At 41.8% G+C, this 19,961-nt stretch overlaps 1 protein-coding gene across 1 annotated transcript in view; it reads left to right on the top strand.

The window, feature by feature from the left end:
• Positions 1 to 19,961, top strand: part of LOC111223014 (ephrin type-A receptor 7-like) — a 164,858-nt gene that overhangs the window by 92,708 nt on the left and 52,189 nt on the right. The window contains exon 4 of the mRNA XM_022746973.1: positions 17,230 to 17,385. Within this exon, the coding sequence (XP_022602694.1) occupies positions 17,230 to 17,385 (156 nt within the window). The remainder of the gene's footprint in view (positions 1 to 17,229; positions 17,386 to 19,961) is intronic.

Here is a 19,961-nt window from a genome sequence, read left to right as displayed (position 1 = left end):
CAGAAGTTGAGCAGCCGCAGCAGCAGTGTGGATGTGCAGCAGGAACGAGTGTGCAACAGGCCAGTTTCAGTGGACCGCCTAGTGTCAATGTTTGATCGTAACTGCTGCTGATAGCCACTGTGGTGGGGATATCTACTCGTTCTAGCCGATTTATGACGAGCATTGTGGCTGTCTGGTCAGTAGGTTTTAACATCAGCATGTGCCATTTGTGCCTCTAAGTGACTGGTTTCCGACAAGTCTGATTTACCAACAATTTATGACTGACTCATGTTTAATATAGCGGAATAACAGAATTCAACCACAGTCTGCCATTATGCTGAACTGTTTTGTATCAATAATTACTTAGACTCGAGTAAATTAAGGGTTTGTGGCCCTTAATTCATATCCATCATGGATCACCCTGAGGTCTTGTGCTGGCACAGTGTCAGAAATGATATGCCAAAGAGCTAAATTTGGCGGTTTGGCGGAACACATATATCCGTCATCGACCTAAAAAAAAAAAAGGGGGCTAACCTTTGATATGCAGTGCGTTCCCACTGCACTGATGATGATGATGATGATGATGATGATGATGATGATGCTGCTGTGCCCAAATGTGTCCAAACTGTACCGTCTCGCTTCTTTCCTTCTGACTGTTCACGCACCATTTTTTTTAAAGAACAATCTGTGCAGGGAGTCTCCAGCCACCTGTTTGTCTATTTCTCCTACCTGTTTCAAACTGAGACTCGCCACAGCTCTCCGCCTGTATTAAGCAATGGTTGTTGACAGCGCTAAGTGAGGCAGTAAATAGCACAGTAAAGTGGGTCTCGGAACGTCTGTCGCATCTGCTTGTGCAGCATGATTCTTTTTAGTTGCTCTCTGCTTGGTTCGAACAGTTGGTTTTAGGCAGTAAGGCCTCTTCTTTTTTTTTTTTCTTTTTTTTTAAGCATACACTGTTAGCACCACTCCGCTCTGCGAGTAGCCTGCTGTGTCAAATGCACTCTGTCCTGTCTTGAGACCCCGGGATACAGACGCAAACAGACGCAACACAATAAAAAAAATAAAAAAAGAAGAAGAAAAAAAAAAAAAAGCAGGAAGTGAACACGCTCTCGCCGTCACATCCACACAGAAATGCAAACATGCGATGTAATGCTTCTTGAGTCATTTCACTCGATGACTCACTGTCTGGTTCAGTCTGTCTCCACATGCTGCAGCGTCTGGACCATAATTCCAAGCTAAGACCTCGGTTGAGTATTATGTGAAATGTGTGTGCCTGAGTGTACGCGGGCTTCTTCACGCCAGGAGGAAGATTGCACTCAAATCTTTCTAAGAAGCAACATCACACAGTCATTCATAGATTCATATTTTAGACGACTATTCAGTGAGTGGACGTTTTAAGAAATGAGGGTAAACGGATGAAACAGGAAAAGCATTTGGCTGATATAAAACAGAAGAAAGAGGGCGGAGGACAGACTTTTAACTTTCTTTACACCTCTTGTCTTGTCGACACTCTCTTTGTCTAACTTGCGCCTCTCCCTTCATCCCTTATTTTCTGTCCCTTAATTGCTTGACTTCTATCCCCCGACTCCTCGTGACGCCATCTTGCATGTCTTAATTAAACGGCTGCTTAGACGGGGGGGGGGACTGACCGGTGAGCGAGGTGGATGTATGGGGGAGGATTGGGAATGGGAGGGGAGGGGAGGGGTGGTGGAGATTAATGAAAGAAGAGTCCGTTAATTACACAACAAGGTCAAGGCCGCTTTACCTTCACAGCTTAATTGCGGCCCCTGATTGTGTTTCAAGGCCTCATTTTTAATTCAAACAGCAGGCGGACTAAACTACGATAATTGTCGCTCTGTGTGTGTGCGTGTGCGTGTGTGTGTGTGTGTGTGTCTTTATGTATGTGTATTCATATTAGTGTGTGTGTTTGGATAACAAGTGTGTATTTTATTAAGCGATGCATCAGCTCACTCTTGACAGTGTGATTTCAGGGCTGAGTTAAGTTGTTTAAAATGAAGTTTGTACCAAATGATGATGGTGGTGTGTAAGTGTCTTGTGTGTATATTGATATACTTGTAGAGTTAACACCATATTTTAGGATTTACTCTCGTTGAAATGGCATCAGTCCTCTAGGAGGACAACAATGAATTATTTCATTGCCAAATTTATCAGTCTCATATCGGAAGCCATGACTTCTCGATTCAATGGATCGCAGTCTCTACGTCAAAGAATACAACAGGCAACAACTGGGTGTAAATAAAGGAGTTTATTAACTAAACTACTATCTACAGAGTAAATTGCAAGGGTGTAATAATCATAAAGATGAAAATAATAATGAAATGAGCAGTGTGTGATGAGTTGGCAATGGTGGAGAGAATATGTTATGGCTATACACTATGGCTATACAGCTAATGATGCTACATCTACGAATTCGTCTGATGATTAATATTGCTATATTTCGACATCAACCCAGTCATGAGCAAGAGTTTAAGACCGGCCTACTGTGAGTTGCGCTGTTAGCTGGAGACCCTTCGGCTGGAACCCAGGTGGCTGTGGTTGCCGTGATAACCCCGGAGACGGTGGGATCTAGGTGGATTCTCCTGGAGGCCGTGGCCCGTTATCACGATGACGGATTCTGCCGGTGTCTCAGCGGTTCACTCTGTGAGTTTGCCAGGAGACTTTCTGTCTCGGCAAACTCTTGATTTCTGCTCGGCTTCTCTGCAGGCGGTCGTGCAGATGTTATCTGCTGGCATCTCTTGCGGTGGTTGATGCGAAAATATGCTAATGCTCTTCACTTTGGCTGGATAACTTTAAAGAGGAGACTGGATGTTGACCAGATTGACTCTAAAGTTGTGTCAAATCTTCAAAAGGAAAACTTGATGATGATTAAAAGTTACAAAAATGGACTCTGTCAAGGCACTTCTGTTGCTTTGCGTTCAGTTTGGTCTTGACTTGGCTTATAAATAAAAAATCGCACATGTAGACAAAAATGATGTTACTTGGACTTGTGGCAAAGAGAAAATTAAAAGACGTCGAAAAGTGCAAAAGAAATGACTAAGAGCCATGAGTTTGTGGCTAGCAGCTTAGAGCTAAGAGTTTCCATGGCTACAGAGCTGGGCTTTGAGCCGGGACTCTGAGCTTTGAGCAAAGATCTCAGCTTCTAGTTTCTGCATCGTTTTTCTAGCTTCAGCTTTTCAGCCTCTAGGTTTTAGCTTCGTTTCTCGCATCTTCTTGTCATTTGGGTTTCTCTGACTTTTCTTTCTCTTCTGGTTCTCTTCTGGCCTGTTCTGAACTGATTTTCTTGGAACTCACATCTGACCTCTTCTCACCTTTCAGGCTTTTCTGCACTTCTCCGACTTTTTGGCAATGTGTGAACTGATCATGACGGTTTTATCCCCTGGGGGCTGGCGCATGTTTCAGGGGCGTCACCCGTCGTCTCCTGTGTTTCCAGTTGGAGAAGAGAGTAATTTTCCACTGAACTTTGGAATAATTTAATTCTAGAGTTTACTTATAAACTCGCACATCCGTCTTCCACCATGACCACAAAACATTAAATGAAATATCATAAAACTGCTTGCGCTAATAATGGCAGAGAAAAACCTGGAATTAATCATGATACAAGTGGTTAATTGATCAAACAACAATATAAACATTTCCCAAAGATAATAGTCTATAAATGTGGATTACACAGCAGTTCTTTGACTGTAATAATAATAATATGGACATTCTGGATGTCATGTTGTGTGTGTTACCTCGTGTGAAGGATGCTGACAGTATGGTCACATGAAGGACATTGTCTTAAAATCTACATGTTACCTTTCAAACATTCTATGGGATAGACGTTTGGGATTAAACTATTGCATAGGAACATCTCAGGAGTTACAGAACAGCTAGATATTTAATTATATATTCTTCCTCAGATCTGTGTCTGTGAAGAGAGTTCTGCTGGTCACTACCCAGGATTGGAATGTGGGTTGTAGTTTATGACTCTTATCTAGAGAGGGACAGAGGAAGGGAGGTTGGTGTGTGTGTCCATGCATGGCACAGACAGGCCAGGATTCACACCTTAGTGTTAATCAGTCCTTTTGTTGTTACTTGTCCTATACAAGAAACAATCAAACATCATTAGATAGAGTCTTATTGTTACAAACTGGAGATTTTGCCTATATTCTCCAGTTGTCTGGTGTCCATTGGTTGATCCTCTGGAGCTGACCCTTTCACCTTTGGTCAGGTTCTGTGTCGTTCGGACATGCTAACAGCATGGTCTGTTTGTGAGAGAAGGGTCCTTTGTCTCTGTTTCCTATCAATTTGATAGTTTGATGGTTGGAAGAGTCGCAAAGTGTCAATTGTGGGTCCGTAACTCTGCATGTCCTTACAATGAACTTCCTTAATGGCTTGTGACTGATGCCAGGCCACATATGTACGCTACATACTTGTATGTTTATGTACGAGCAGCCTTCGCATTTTGTGTGTTTTTAACATGTGAAAATGTGGAATTTATCTGTGTTTATCTTGATTATTACATTTTTGATGAAAATTTCCTACAAACATCAGTAATAGAGAAATTCAGGTGGTCTAAAAACAAAAAAAAAATCAGATTTTAAAAGTAACACTTTCAGTGCAAACACTCTGCAATTCATTTATTTTCTTAGGCAGTTTGGTGCATAATCAGTGGCTCATTTGCATTCCCTCCTTTCACATTTTACTCCACTTTTCTTTTCTTTTTTTTTTACAGGAAGCAATTTCTGAGCTGTGGCTGTCACAGGAAGACCTTTTGACTGTAAACTGCAGTGATCACTGTGTTTTTGCAGCGAGCAACACAGTCATTTTAGGAAGCTGGGAAACATAGAGACATAAAGTCCTGGTGAAAATCAATTTAAATTGATGCTACTTTTAAAAAATCATGGCCTTTTTTTTAAACTAAAGTCAGTAAATGTTCGTGTTACACGTACTTAATGTGTGTTGTCCACCGTTATGTGTGCTTGTTTTGATCGCTAACATGAAGCTCAGCTATTAAACCCAGTTGGGGTGGGGGGGTGGGGGGTGGGGGTTGGGAGGGGTTGGAGGATCAACCCACCTCATCCATCTCCTTGATAGACCAACTGTTCCTCATCACATGGGGTCCTGCGCACTCGCACAAACACACGCACAAACATACACATGTGGTGTACACACCCTACAGAAACATTTTAACTGTCGCATGCTCTGACCGTGACTCCAACCCACCAGTGAAAACACTTAATCAGTCTTATGGTCCAAGTGACCCCCTCCAACTGTCTCCATCCATCTCTGCATCCCTTCAGCTTTTTAATAACTTCAGGGATCAGGGACGCTGGATCTCAAATGTCACCGAGAATAAGCTACAAGCAAGGATTAGATTTGTCTTAGATTCTCAGCTGAACGCTGTAGTGTAGACGTCATAGAAACCTGTGACAGACAGAGTCTTACATACCAAGTGACACATACTGTACAATCAGAACCAAGTGTGCGGGGGAACAACAGCCAAGAACAGGCTAAATGATTTATTCATATACATGAAAAAGAAAAAGAAGATGATTCATCACCAGTTTTCTCTGGAGACTCTGCTTGCAGGGGTTTTGACCTCATGACCTTGGGTCATAACATACAGGTCAAATATCAAATGAGGGTCAAGCAAGTGCATCAGAGAAGCTTTTACTGCGTATTCCAGTGTGTGCAAATGAGAAATATACAGGCAGACCAGGACAGAGCAAAAAAAAAAAAAAAAGTGAGTTGAAGGCTCAGATTGTCAGGCACACTTAAACTGAAGGGATGAGATAAATAAACACCTGTATGATGTAAAGCAATGCAATACAATAGCTGTGCGGTAAACACTGCCTTGCTTTGGTCGAGACTTGTTTGCCTTGACTGCTGCAGTCTTAAACATGTCATGAAATAATAATGCAAAGAACATAAACTACAAAGAAACACCACACTGGTGGATCAACGCCTCCTTTGGACAGCGTCAACATAAAGTAAAATCTGCAAGTTGATATTATATGTTTTTATTTATCTATGGCAGGGCTTTAGCAGCGGAAGGCATTATTATGTGCAGTGGTTTCTGTTCTAAGCAGATGATTGTTCACACTCAGTACAGTATGTCAAGAGAGTAATGTTCGCAACTAGAATGTGCACCTCTAAATCTCCAGCTACGGTGTGGGCACGCATGCACAAGCACGTCTTTCATTCACACACATTAAGCACTAATACACTGTAAAAGATGCACACGGCTCTCATGCAGGCACTCATATACATAATTACACTACATAAGCACATACAGATATGCACCTTTCCCTATCCAGGTCCCCTCTAAGTGACTCTAATAGGTGTGTCTTCCAGGGTTGAGGAGCTATCTGATTACCCTTGACCTCCTCTTGTTTAACAGTTCGACAAGATACTAGATTGAGTGAACTGCTCGACCCCCCCCACCCCCACCCCCTCCATTCTCCTCTCCCCCGCTGTACTTGAGGAAATGCGGCAGCACTCATATATCTGCACTCTTGGGAATCAAATTTATCAGGCCGATTTGTCTATATCTGGGTCACAGTCTTTATGAAAATGATTGATTCGGATGAAGCAAATGAAAATGGTATGTCATTAGTAGGCGAGACTCATTCAAGTTCACATCCCAGATTTGAAAAGCTGATTCAAAAAGAATCAAATGAAATTGGCGTGTCACAACAGACTGCAGGCTGAAGATTATGCTTGTTAATTTCCATAACCAGGCCATATTCAACACACACACACACACACACACACACACACACACACACACACACACACACTTCACACAAAGTCTCCATATCTTTCCTAACGCCTCCACCAGTGAATGTGATTAGCTTCCAGTTGCATATATTATTAAATGTTTAGGAAATGTAAGACATGTGTCGTGGTGAATTATAAACTGAATCGACTTCAACAAAAAAAAAAATTTCTTCACTTTAACTTGGCTTCTTCTTTGTCTGAGGGTTCTTTTTTCTTTTTTCTTTCCTTTTTTTCCAGACTCCAACAAAAACACAAATATTGACAGTACTTCCTCTCCTCACTCATCCTCACAGCACAGACATACTGTAGACATGCACTTGATGCATTTTGTTACATGAAAAATTGGAAGTAGTGAAGAATGACATTACATATTGCCATTGCAAATGGGGAGAGATGTAAGTGTCTAAAAGGCTGCAGTGTGTGTAACCTTCAGCAGCATTACAAATCAGTATTACTTCTCTTACCTAAGCTATCTTCACTCGCAGTTTGAAGGGAGGAATTGTATTTTAGCGAAGTATGACAGGCGAGAGAGAGAAGGTGCGCACGTATGCATGTACAAGCACAACAGCATAACTGTTGAGAAAGAGCAGAACATTGAATCTCATTTTGCGAGCACTCGACCTGAAATTGCCTGGCATTCACATGCAAACATGTTTGCTGACTTGCGGCTGATTTGGTTATAATGTAAATGACCGGGACGCTCCTTTCAATTGCTCAAATGCATGCACGCGCACACACACGCGCACACACTAACATACTCACATACACAATATATTACCCTGACATTAACATTAACTGAAACAGTCTTCTGCTGCAAGCTGTCTCCATGTGGAGTGGGTATGTGCAGTAAAGAGTGTGACTGTGTGTGTGTGTGTGTGTGTGTGTGTGTGTGTGTGTGTGTGTGTGTGAGAGAGAGAGTGGGACTGTCCATCTGGATGTGAAGGTGGTGATGATGATAATGGGTATCAGTGGGACATGAAGGCTCGGAGCCTGCAGGCCACCTTGCAAGGCTTGACTGATAAGCGCTGCATTTTTCTCTCTTTCTCCCATATTCCTTCTCTTTTGTTCTCTCTCTCTTGTCAGTCCACTTTCGAGTGTGATTCTTACACAGTAGTACTACTTTGTAGTCTTGAGGGTGTTTGTGTGTGTGCAAATTAGCATTTTTTGAGACATGTCCCTCCTTGTGTGCTGGTGGCCACCTGCAACCTAGACGCATCTGTTTGTTTTTTTTCTCCTTACGCACGTGTGCTTGCATGCAGGTGCCATGTTACTAGATCAGGCATGGACGTAAATAAATGGCTGTGTAGCTGAGGTAAATGGGAGCCATCAATCACACACAGGGGGGAAACAAAAACACATACTTCAGCGCGGCGACGACTGGACAAGGTCGCAGATCCCAGGAACCTCAGGGTCGGGGTCTGACGATTAAGGTGAGGTTTGATGATGTAAAAAGTTGGGCTGTGAAGCACGAAGTGGTTGTCTGAGGATTTCCCTCAAACAATATGTGTTCCTATTTTGCCTCACTCTAGATAAGAACAACAGCAAAATACCTGACATGTAAATGAACAGTAAATGTGCATGTCTGTGAGATGAGGAGGAGGAGGCGGAGGCAATAATATCCTGAAATTGTTCCCTCTCAGTCTTTTGTTCCTCAGCCTCTGATAAATCCTGTGAAAATGATAGCTGGAGCTAAAGTAGGGGCGGCGAATAATGGGCCGAAAGGAAGGGAGGGTGGCAGTGAGCAAACATGATATAGGGAGGGAAGGGGGACGGACCGGGAGGGGAGGGGGGATTCGGGGGGGGGGGGCAGCAGCATTTGGCAGGGAGCAGCGCTGATAGCAATCAAGAGCTATTTGGGAAGATGAGATGGGAGAAAGGTAAATGTCAGAGTGACATGGGTATTAGAGAGAACGGTGAAAACACAGGAAAAGAGAAAAAGAAGGCTCTGTCAACAGTCAATGATTGACTTTGCGGGGTGTGTGTGTGTGTGTGTGTGTGTATGTGCATGCATGTGTGTGCCTGTGTTTGTTGCTTTTTTTTTCTTTTTTTTTGTATGTCTGTGCCTCAGCCAAGTGAGTCACTGTGTGTTCATAAAATACAGATATGCACCCTCCGTCCATCTGTCTGTTCGAATCGTGTGTACGCATGAGAGAAAATACATCTGTTTATTTTTACATTCATATATACATAAGACGTGTGTCATACAGTTTTAATATCCCATTTAACATGGAAGTACATAGTACACAATAATACCACATATGAAACTGTCATTTGCATTCAAAAGAAAATACAAATTGGTTCACACCGCATACTGTACTGTGCATATTCCCAAACAAAAGAAAGTGTTTTACACATTAATAGACTGAAATATCTTTACCGCTATTGGATAAATTGCCGTGAAATTTTGTACAGACATTTGTGGGACCCAGAAGATGACATTACTATTGGATGGACAGCAGTAAATTTTGTGGCAGATATTAAAGTTCCTGAGAAGATAAATTCCACTTCAATGACCCTCTGACCTTTTGTTTCTCTAGTATCACCAAACGGTCAAAATTTTCATTTGGTTACTGAAATATTGTGACATTTAATAGATTTAAACAAAATTTGGCGTAAAATCTGACATTCATGGCTCTCGGAGGATGAGTCCTTGAAGCACCAACAAACCGGCACCAACACCAGCCCAAAACTAGCACTAGGCTCACGTTGGTGGAAAGGGGTTAACAGAGCTGCTAGCATAGCTTTAAACTCTTACTCTTGCTTCTCACCATCTATACTTTGTCAGGAATAATCCAATAGTACAAAATGGCCCATGTAATCACAGCTTTTAGTAAAAATTCTATTTGATGATCTCTTTCTAAAGACGTGAAATACAGTAAAGGGCCATAAGACATAAAAATCAATTTGGTCCATCAATATCAACATATCATCTTTTCATGTCTAATTATAAAAGCTGACGCCTCAGCTGTGTCCTCAGACTTCTCCTTTGTATGCCTCACTGTTTGATGTACAGTATGTATATACCTGGCTGAGTGCAAGTACATTAGTGTTTGATCTCCTGGTCCAGCACTTTCCATCTGATACCAACAGTACAGACAGACAGTACAGACCTGTTGCTGTGATGTAACACAACGGCTCTGTCACGTCCGTTTTGTTAAATGTTCTTGGTCTAAAGTGTGAGCCTGTTTCAGAAAGTCAGTTAATTAATCTGTGGGTGTTTAAGTTAAAAAAAAAAAAGTGTGTGTAATTGTGTACTTTGCCATGTGTGTGTCATCGTGCATACGTGCCACATTCAGCGTGTCTTGGTTGGCAGAATTACCCGTCTCCAGCGCAAAGCTCGTACACAGCACCGCTGACATTAATACCCCCGGTGGCATTGTTCGCTGGTTATCCCCCTGTGTTCTCTGTGTGATGTCAGTCTGTGGTAACCAGGGCAGAACAGAGAATAAAATGATAAAGCAAACCGTTGACCTGAATGGCACGGCTCAGAGCTTTCTCCCTGATTACACTCTGAGGCAGCAGCCAGGCAGTGGGTGTACCTGAATGAGGTCTTTACTTTGAGCTAATAACAGGGATTTATACTGTCATTCAGGGCTTGGTCATATCTTCAAAGCAGCTAGACGCGCAGACGGGTTATGACACTGCATGTAGAGCAAAAGAAAATTGTTGTCTCCTAAAAGCAGACCATGGAAAGTGTCACAAAATTGCCTTTTTCATCAGTCACTTAATGTCGGCCTATAACACCAGAAAACCAATGTCTGATTACAGAAGATGTGATACTGTTATTCAAACTAAATATCACTATCTTACAGTTTGACTTGTATATTTATGTATTTTTGCTTCTTGGCGAAAATGGTGTAGCTACAACAGATTTTATTGTGCACTACTTTAGGCATTACAGAGGCAGACAACTCTCTCAGGGTTTACTGATCTCTGGGCCTCTGCACTCAATTATTTGCTTTTCTTTTTTACTAAAGAACACCATTACTCTTACAAAAGAGAGAAGCACTTTTTGCCAGCTCCGGGGGCTGTGATCCACCTTGATGGAGCACTTTGAATGTTTAATTTTCTATATCTGCAGAGAGAAGATAAGTCATTGATCAAACATGAAACAACTATTAAAACAGAAACATCAAAATGTCAAGGCTTTATCTATTGAAGAGCATTAATTAGAGATGCAGCATTTTTACTTAAGATGAGCAACTTCTGCTGTAAATAAGAATATTTCAAAGCCTTTGTATCAGATATTAGATAAAACACTAATTCATCCACTACAAACCCAGATATTCCTAGAAGCAATACAACAAGTCCTTCACCCTAAATGACCATATAAGTCTTTTGCCCCGTCCCCCTGATACGACTCATAGCGGCATTTCCTGAATAATACCTCTACAGTGGCAGGAGATATGCCACAGATGAACAGTTAAAAAATCCCTGTTTATATTGTTGTGACAGTGTCGTGGTAAAGGTTTGGTTAGGTTTAGGGACAAAAACAACCTGGTCATGTGTCACACAGAAGGCAAACAGCAGGCTCCCATGTTAAAAGACCAGTCAGAGTTTTGTCTATCGATCCATATGTTCATCCTGACCTCCTCCCTGCTCTGACTCTTTCACTCCTTATTAACATCACCTTCATGTCATGACTAATATGGCCACTAGAGGGTTTTGTCACTTGAATGTGAACATGTCGTTTTGGGGCGTTTTTGCTGGAACAGACTGATGCTGTTTCACACGACTGCTAGATGTCGCATATAAATAAAAGGGAACTATGGGTCTTATGTTGCTTGTACAAAAAACCCCTATAGGGTCTCAAGGAATAGTTTATGTGCTTTGACAACAGCACTTCAGTAGCAGTCAGTCTTCCACTCTGGAGATTCACACTGGCAACTACCCAAGCCCATTTCCCTGAGCTCCTGCTATTCTAAAGTACTTTTTATTTTTGTGTGGTTCAAATCCATTCTCTTTAGCCAAAGTCTCATTAACTAAATACTGACTTTTATTCAAGGGCGGACTGGTTCCATCCAGTTCAGCCCAATTCCAACTGGTTTAATTTAGTCAGACTCATCTGGGTACCATAACCTCCTCATCATTTCACAATTTCATAATCTGATCCAACCTGAAACGCTTACCACTTAAATGTACCAATCAGTCACTTCTCTCCAAGCCGCCTACCTGTCTGACCTGGAGGACACAATTTTGTGTGTGTGTGTGTGTGTGTGTGTGTGTGTGTGTGTGTGTGTGTGTGTGTGTGTGTGTGTGTGGGAGTCTAGGTGTGTGTGTGTAGTGCGTAAAAGAGACCTTCAAAACTGTTTGATGGTAATGAGATTTCATTTTGTGGATGTTAAAGCTGCCTGCTAGCTGAAAGAATTAGCATCAGAATCAGCATCAGCCACACAGCGGGCACTGAGATGAATTAAGGCTCTTTGAATTATTGATTTCCACCTGCTGGAATAACATCCTGTCTTTCTTGTATCTTTCCTTTGTGCCATCACCTCTTTTTCTCTTTTTTTTTATTGTTCCATGCCTTAGAAGCCTTTGCAAAAAAAAGGAAAAAAAAGAACAAATACTAAAAACAAACTAACTAAAACTATTGCAATTGAGACATTTCTAAGCAGTGCAGAGTTAAACTTGACACTGTCATTTGATGGCTGTGTGTTTTAGCTTGTGTTTTATGTGCAAAAGTTCATTGTGTCTATGTGCAGTTTTGAGTGCACATTTGTATTTATTCCTCAGTGGGTGTGTGGGTTTAACAGTAGGGGTTAAGCTGTGTGTGCAAGTGTCCAAAGCAAACCTCTTTTAGTGTTATTAATATTAATTAATGTGTGCTGTCAGGGGGGCAGAGAAACAATTCATTGCTCACATTTATTATATCAAGTGCTTCATGATTTATTAATGGGCATGTTTAAGGTTAGAGAAAAGAAAGGGAAGGGAAAATAAAAGAGAAGGGCAAAGCATAAATTGATTCTTCTGACAAAAGTCTATTAAAGTAATTTGTGAACTCAGTGAAATGTGGATTCTTTGGACTTTTTAGTTTTTACTCATTAGACGGTGAAACTGTTGGAATATCTCAGTGTCATTTTGATCATGAATATTTTATTTTCACTCATCCTGTTAGATTGATACCAAGTTTTCCTTTCATAGTTCTAATTTTATCCTCCCACCCACATGCTTTCGGCAAGTATGTATGCAAGACAATGCTACTGTTGCATATATTCCCACTATAGATGACCTTAGTCTCACGTGCTGTCACTGTTTCTTTCAGTGCTTCTCATCTGTATACGTTGCACGTCTGTGCTTATCTGTTTTTCTGCCTCTGGACTCCTTTAGCTTGACAGATAGACACTCGCCCTCCCTATTTAATGTCCTTTCTTTGTACAGTACGTATAGCCCACCGACTTTTTGTCCCTCACACACCATCTGTCTGTCTGTCTGTTGGTGTCTCTGTCTCTCTTCAGTCCATCACAGCAATTGCCTCCTGCTTCACCCCCCACCCCAACCCGCCTCCCAAATACGACTTGGCATGTCGCTGCATATCTATATTATAACACCTTGAAGAAATATGCCTATGTATGTGTATGTGTGCGCGTGAACATGCGCTGCCATGTTCCATTTAATCGAGGTTCCCAGTCGGCACATAGGACAAATTGATCAGTTGGTTTGCCAGCTGTCCTGGCAGATCTCTCCTTCTGTCTCTATTTCTCTAACCAACACCACCCCCCCACACACATACACACACACACACCCACCTCTTTCTCTCCCTGACGCTCTCATTTTCAGTTTAACTCGTATACCTTGGCAATTAAAAGGCAAAGAAGGACAAAAAAAAACTTGTCTTCTAATGACTGGAGTGGTGTTACATAGAAGCATCTTCTTTTTTTTCACTGTTGGATGCATTTTAGAGATTCCACATTCTCCCATTGGCAGATGGCTGCTGGCCCATTTTGATTGACGTGACCTTGCCTGGCATTGGCTGTTGGCGGCCCTTCGAATGATCCCTTGCTGTGGAGAATGACGGGCAGCGCGTGAAGCCAGCTCCTTTTGTTATCTGAGCTGCACATATTGTCTTGATACACCCCTATCATTAGACACACATTTCAGAGGTGTGCTGGCAAAATGTGTATCCATGCTGAATTGAAGAGATAAGTCAGAATTGCAGCCAGCCACGAATATGGCTAGCCTGCTTTTAAGCATGATAGGTAGAAAATGCAAAACCCATTTCTGTTCTCATAGATCTATGCATAATTTTGCCTTGATTCGCCTGCTATTCACGCTTGATGTTCTTGGCGTGGTGAGGGAAGGATAGTGGCAGCACGGTCAGGAACAAAGAGAGTCTACTCCAGTGCCGCTTGACAGGTTGTGTGTGTGTGTGTGTGTGTGTGTGTGTGTGTGTGTGTGTGTGTCTTTCTCTTATGTCCTCATGCCTGGCTGTGCTGTGAGCTAAAAGCAAGAGGCTTTTCTCGGTGTAATGACAGACATTAGAAAGTCGATTACATGATTCTTACAGCCTCGGATACGCAACTCGCAGGCAAACACACAGGCACAAAACACGCTTGCACATTCACTCTGGTCCAAGCCAGGAGAGGCAGACGGTGCCTTCTAATCAATGTGTGATGGCAGGCCTTTTGTGTATGTGTGTTTTGTAAGAGTGGCTGAGTAAAAAAGATGGGCGGACGGAGTCCCCTTCATTATTGTGCCTGTGTTTTGATGAACGTTCATAAGCATTTCAGGACAGCAGGTTTGTGTTGGTCTTTGCACTGGCTGCGTGCACCTCAACTTGGCTGACTGACACGTGGGCCTGTGATCTCCTCTCTTGACTGTAGTCTAGTGTGACTCAATGCCAGAGGTCGGAGAGATGGTGTACCATCTTTCTCCAGAAGGCTTCAGTAACTGTTTACCCTGGCTCCTGACATCTGAGTAGCTTCCCAAAACTCAAATTTTGTTACATAATTCAAATAGGTCTGCTGTTGCTGTCAGGAATGTCTGGTTCTCCAATTGGAAAAGCAACCAAGCCTTTATGGGTGGTACACTGCTAAAGCCAATGTTAAGCCATGATATTAAAGCACCATAGAAAACAAATTTAACATGTTTATGATGTAATTCTTTTGAATTGAGAGTTGGAAAGGGGTTGGATATTAATCTAGCAAATACAGGCTGCTGAAGGCCTGACTATCTTGGATGACTAACATTTGCTAGCTAACTATGTTAGCTAGACATATTAGCTACAATTATATTCCTGCCCTTTAACAAAATTATTCAGTGTTATCAATTCAAACCTGTAGCCTAATATATGTTCCTTTTTTTAGAAAAGGCCACAAATGTGGTTAAATACTTCAGGATGTGAGCAGGACTAACACTTACTATTTATTTAGCTAATTTACCAAACATGACTTGTGAGATTTTTTAATGTTAGCCAGCCATCCCACTAAATGAATAACACATTAGCTATGTCTTCATGATAGCTTCAAGTATTTATAATGACTAAACTATCGTCTTCCCCTTTTCCTTCAATAGTTGTCCTGATACAGGAAAACAACAACTCATATTTTGAGTCATGCAAATCTTATCTACTATTTTCCTGTATCAAGACACCTCCTTCCCAGATAGCAATATAAATCTGACCCATACATGCTTGTATTTCATCTGGCCCAGTATATGGCCGGTTCCACGAGTCTGGCCCATATACAGTGTGATGGTTAGATGCTACTTCCACATCTGGACCAATTCTGGCACACTCACAGAAAATCTTGCGGCCGTCAGCCAACAATGTAGAATAGCAGCTGGAATCTGCCTAGATGCGCAAGTATATGGGCCGGACTTGGACCGAGGACCTGGGCATATGTTGGCCCAGAAGTTTCATGTTTGCTTCAACACTTATTTAACCAGCAAATTATCTTTTTATAAACAGGTTTTCTCAATATCATTTGCCGTTCTTTCTTAAGTTATTTTAACTCTACTCTTGCTAACACAACCTTAGTGTTGACTGGATGTGTCAATCATTTATGATCGGTCAAGCCAAAATCAACCCCTCCCTCCAAAGAAAACACCTAACAAGAGGCTCTGACTGAATAATGATGTGGGAGCAAAATTCAGCTCATTCAGTCCGAACACCAGAATGTCCTTCTACCCACTTAAACCTGGGGAGTTAACACATGGAAAGGAAGCCTGTTGGGTAATGTGCTTTTTAAGTGGAGAAGGGAGACAGAGTTAAATTGAGGGAATAAGATAAAAAGGGGAAGATAAGAGAGAGACAAGAACAGTAGATGGTTAGAATGCAAGGCAGGGAAGAAAAAGGAAGCCATGAGAAATGGGAAAAGGGATAAGAAAGAAAAGACAGATGTATTAGGAGAATAGAAAGAGAGCGGAGGAGCGAGGGGAAAGAGAGGGAGCATGCCAAAGCTGTTAATGTAGACCTGCTGTTAAGAATACAGTCTCAGAAGAGAGGAGACCAGAGCATCGAGCGGTAGCTGGCTGCCTGATTTCACACCCATTATCACCTGCTACAAAGGCACGGCAAGTGGAAAATGAAACTGCATAGAGAGGGAGTGTAAAATAAACTGTTTTATACTGTGTGTTTGTGAGTGTGTGTTTATGCACCACCCGATGTCACACATGTATTGATAAGCTTCTGTTACATGGCGTGCATTCTTGTGAGCTGCCGTATGTAAGGTCATGAGTGCTTATCACCCTCACCCACATTCTCACCTTTTTGTAGTGTGTCTCTCTCTCTCTCTCTCTCTCTCTCTCTCTCTCTCTCTCTCTCTCAGAGGTAGTTGGGTTTCGCCTCTGGCTGCACAGGGAGATGTTTGAAAAAGAAAACAAGCAAATAAAGTGGGAAATGTGGGGAAACAACAACAAAATGAAGTTTTGGGTTTTGCATTTGCGTGTCTGCACATTGCCTTGGCTTGTTTTCATTTGCCTAGCTGGTTCAATCCAGTAGCAGCCTTTGATGCCATTTGCCAAGGCCACTGATCACACGTAATGTGAGAATTGTGTTTGTCAGATGGATTTAACCAAAGTCTCCTCTACTTCTCTCCACTAATCCTATCTTTTATCTCATCTGTACTTCCCTGTGGATTCACTTGCTTTCTATTTTTTTCTCCATTCATTCTTTATTTTCCTCTCTCATGAATTGAAAGGGAGATTAGAGTTTTTTTTTTTTTTTTTTCTTAGGCTTTAAAATGCTTAATGGAGTTTCTGAAAATGCTTAAGTGATATAAGATGTCTTTAAATTATCTTTAAAAGAGCTGGAGAATTTTTTTATTGGACTCTGTAGAAATATCCCATGGCTTTACTTTTCTTCTTTTTTAACAATGTGATTTATGTGTTCATTCCCTTGTGCAGAACTCTTCTCAAAATATGGCTTCTAAAGGGATTTCCCTTGTTAGGATAAAGGAGGCAGGAATTATTCAATCAAATTTCTTGGACATGGCTGATGTGCCGCATTTCTGTGTGTGTGCTCTTTTACAGCGTGTCCCCCTGGATCTTACAAGATGTCCTCCAGGCAGCAGGAGTGTTTCCCCTGCCCAGCCAACAGTGTCGCAGACGAGGAAGGATCTGTGTCGTGTGTGTGTGAGGAGGACCACTTCAGGACCCCCTTGGACACTCCCTCAGCACCGTGCACACGTAATTAGATTATATATTTGTTTACATTTTTGTGTGGTGACCTCTGGGTATTCTCTCTTTCTGCTATTGCACACTCCTATACTGTATCATTTCATCTAGACATTTTTTGCATTAAGTCATTATCTCGCCCATTCACCCTTCCATATATCCACTTTGCCTGGATATCTATAATGACCCTATGGTTTACCTGTCCTTCACCCTGCATCCTTTCATCCACTTCACCCTTTTCTCATCTCATCAACCCCGCGCCTGACCTGCGCCCACCTCCCCAGTCTCTGTCTGGCCATTTATCCTTATTTTTCCATCTCCAGCTCCTCCTCATCAGCCCATTTCCATGTCTCATCTCCCCCAACCTTCACCTCTCCTTCACCTTATAGCCCTCCACTGCAATTCAAGACTTTTCGTATTGAATTGCATCAAAGTAAAAATGCAGAAGTCCACCTGAAAACATGTCTGGTGTTGCTTTTCATCAGCCCAGATTGTTGACCAGAAATGAGTCTGTCCCAAAACGAGAGAGATTATACGTGTCTTATGCTACAACTTCCCTTTGATAACAATAAAATAGGGTTTTATTTTGAATAAATAGTTCTAGATGTAGTATGTTTTAAGGATAACAGATAAATATAGTCCTTGCTTGACAAAATTGGTACGGTTAATCCTCCATAGAGCAAATATCCTCATGAATCAAACCCATTATTTTATGTTTTAGGGTGGACTTTCCCCATAACTGTAACCCCTCCCAACCTGTGCTTACACCCCCTCTGATTTCATCCGATAGAATACACACATTATGTGTCCATTCACTGCAGCCATTTTCTCTGCCTCTTAACCTGTTATCACCCATCCATCCTTCATTCCTCCGAACATTACGCCCATATTATGTATTCTCCCAAAAAGCCCATCACCCCATTTTCTCCATCTTTTTGCTTAACCTTGTGCATTCTGTCCGTATTCATCCACCTTTCCTCCTGACATTACCCATCCATTGTCGGCAATACATCTATTACATCCATTATGGACCAACCAGTCTTTTTCTACCCTCCTCCATTCCTCCTTTGTGACCCCTGAACGCACACCCCCCCCCCCCCCCCCCCCCCCCCCTCTCTCTCTGTCTGTCTTCTTAACTCGACCACTCATCACTCTTCTTTCTGCACACTGCCTCTTCACATTTTCCTTCCTCTTCATCCTTTCATCCGTGCGGGTTATCGTTCTTCTTCCCTCTGCCAAACTGAAATCTCATCTCTCTGTCCTCAAGCGACAAACTATATAACCTCATCCCCACTGACCACGCATTATCCGTTCATCCCTCACCTCTTACCTTCTCTCACCCTCCCTCACCCCTTCTCCCACACCGAGTACCATTCTTCTCCAATAAAGATGCACTACAAGGCCAATAAGACAAAGACCATACAGGGTAGCCCTATTGATTCCTGCATGGAGAACAGCCTATTGATATAGCTTAGTAATTAGATGGAGGAATAATGGGCTCAATATCCCGGGAGTACTCAGGGCAGTAAAACCATTGGGTCACTACGTCTGTCCGTGCATGTTTGTATACACACACACATACACACATATTAACTTGTGCGTACACATATATGCGCAAGTGTGTGGTCATACTAGCTTTTATGGTAACTGCTTTGGAGGGGTTTAATTACAATATTGATCGCTGAGCTCTGTGATCCCTGCGTGATAACATTTATAGCAGCCTAATGACCACATTAATTACACTATTGATTCTGTAATTATGATCATCCCCAGATTCGGCTAATCCACCGTGTGTTTACGGATGGAGAAAGGGAGAGCTTGATGAATCTAGCATTATAAGAATAAAAGAAAGAGGGAGAGTTTGCCAGATGAATGAGGTTTGATATGCACACCTTATTATTCTCAGCAATTAGATAATAATACCGGTGTAATTTTATTCTTTTCCCTTTGCCATTAAGGCCTGTGAAGTATCTACACCTTAATGTGTTTACCACAGTTAAAAGCTACTGCTGTCTCTTTGAAACAACAGACTCCTCATCATTTTTTTAAGAATCATTTTTGAAACATGTGAAAAAACACCTTGCCACATGTTTTAAATGAGACACGTCTGGTGAAACTTCCTGACACGACTAATTACCATTATCGATGGCAGCTATTCAGAAATGTTCCAATACAGCACACTGTTAAATATCTCTTGGTGGCTGTGAAGAGGAAAAGTGAAACTTTGGAAAACAGTAGAATTAAATGTCTCACAGAAAGTCACAGAAATGCACTTTGCATTCAGTTTGGCAGAGTGGAAGTCCTGCTGACAGAACTGCAAAGGCGATGACTATAGCATAATGACTATAAGAAAAATATGTATAAGTCATGCATAATGTTTGCCAACATGTCACTGCAAATGGATTTTTGAAAACAGTGGGAGCCCATAAATTTCAGGAGGAATAATGAAGTTGAAGCAGAACAGTTTTTTTTCTGGTTTAGGGAAATACATAAATACAGATTTTTCATGCTTTAAGTGCAAAAGTGTTAAAAACAGCAAATTTCCTTCAGGAAATCTTAGAATAAGTTACAATCAATAGATTATTATC

This window comes from Seriola dumerili, unplaced genomic scaffold (assembly GCF_002260705.1).
Source record: "Seriola dumerili isolate Sdu_G_001 unplaced genomic scaffold, Sdu_1.0 BDQW01000110.1, whole genome shotgun sequence".
Classification (NCBI taxonomy): domain Eukaryota; kingdom Metazoa; phylum Chordata; class Actinopteri; order Carangiformes; family Carangidae; genus Seriola; species Seriola dumerili.
This window is presented reverse-complemented; position numbering and strand designations above follow the sequence as displayed.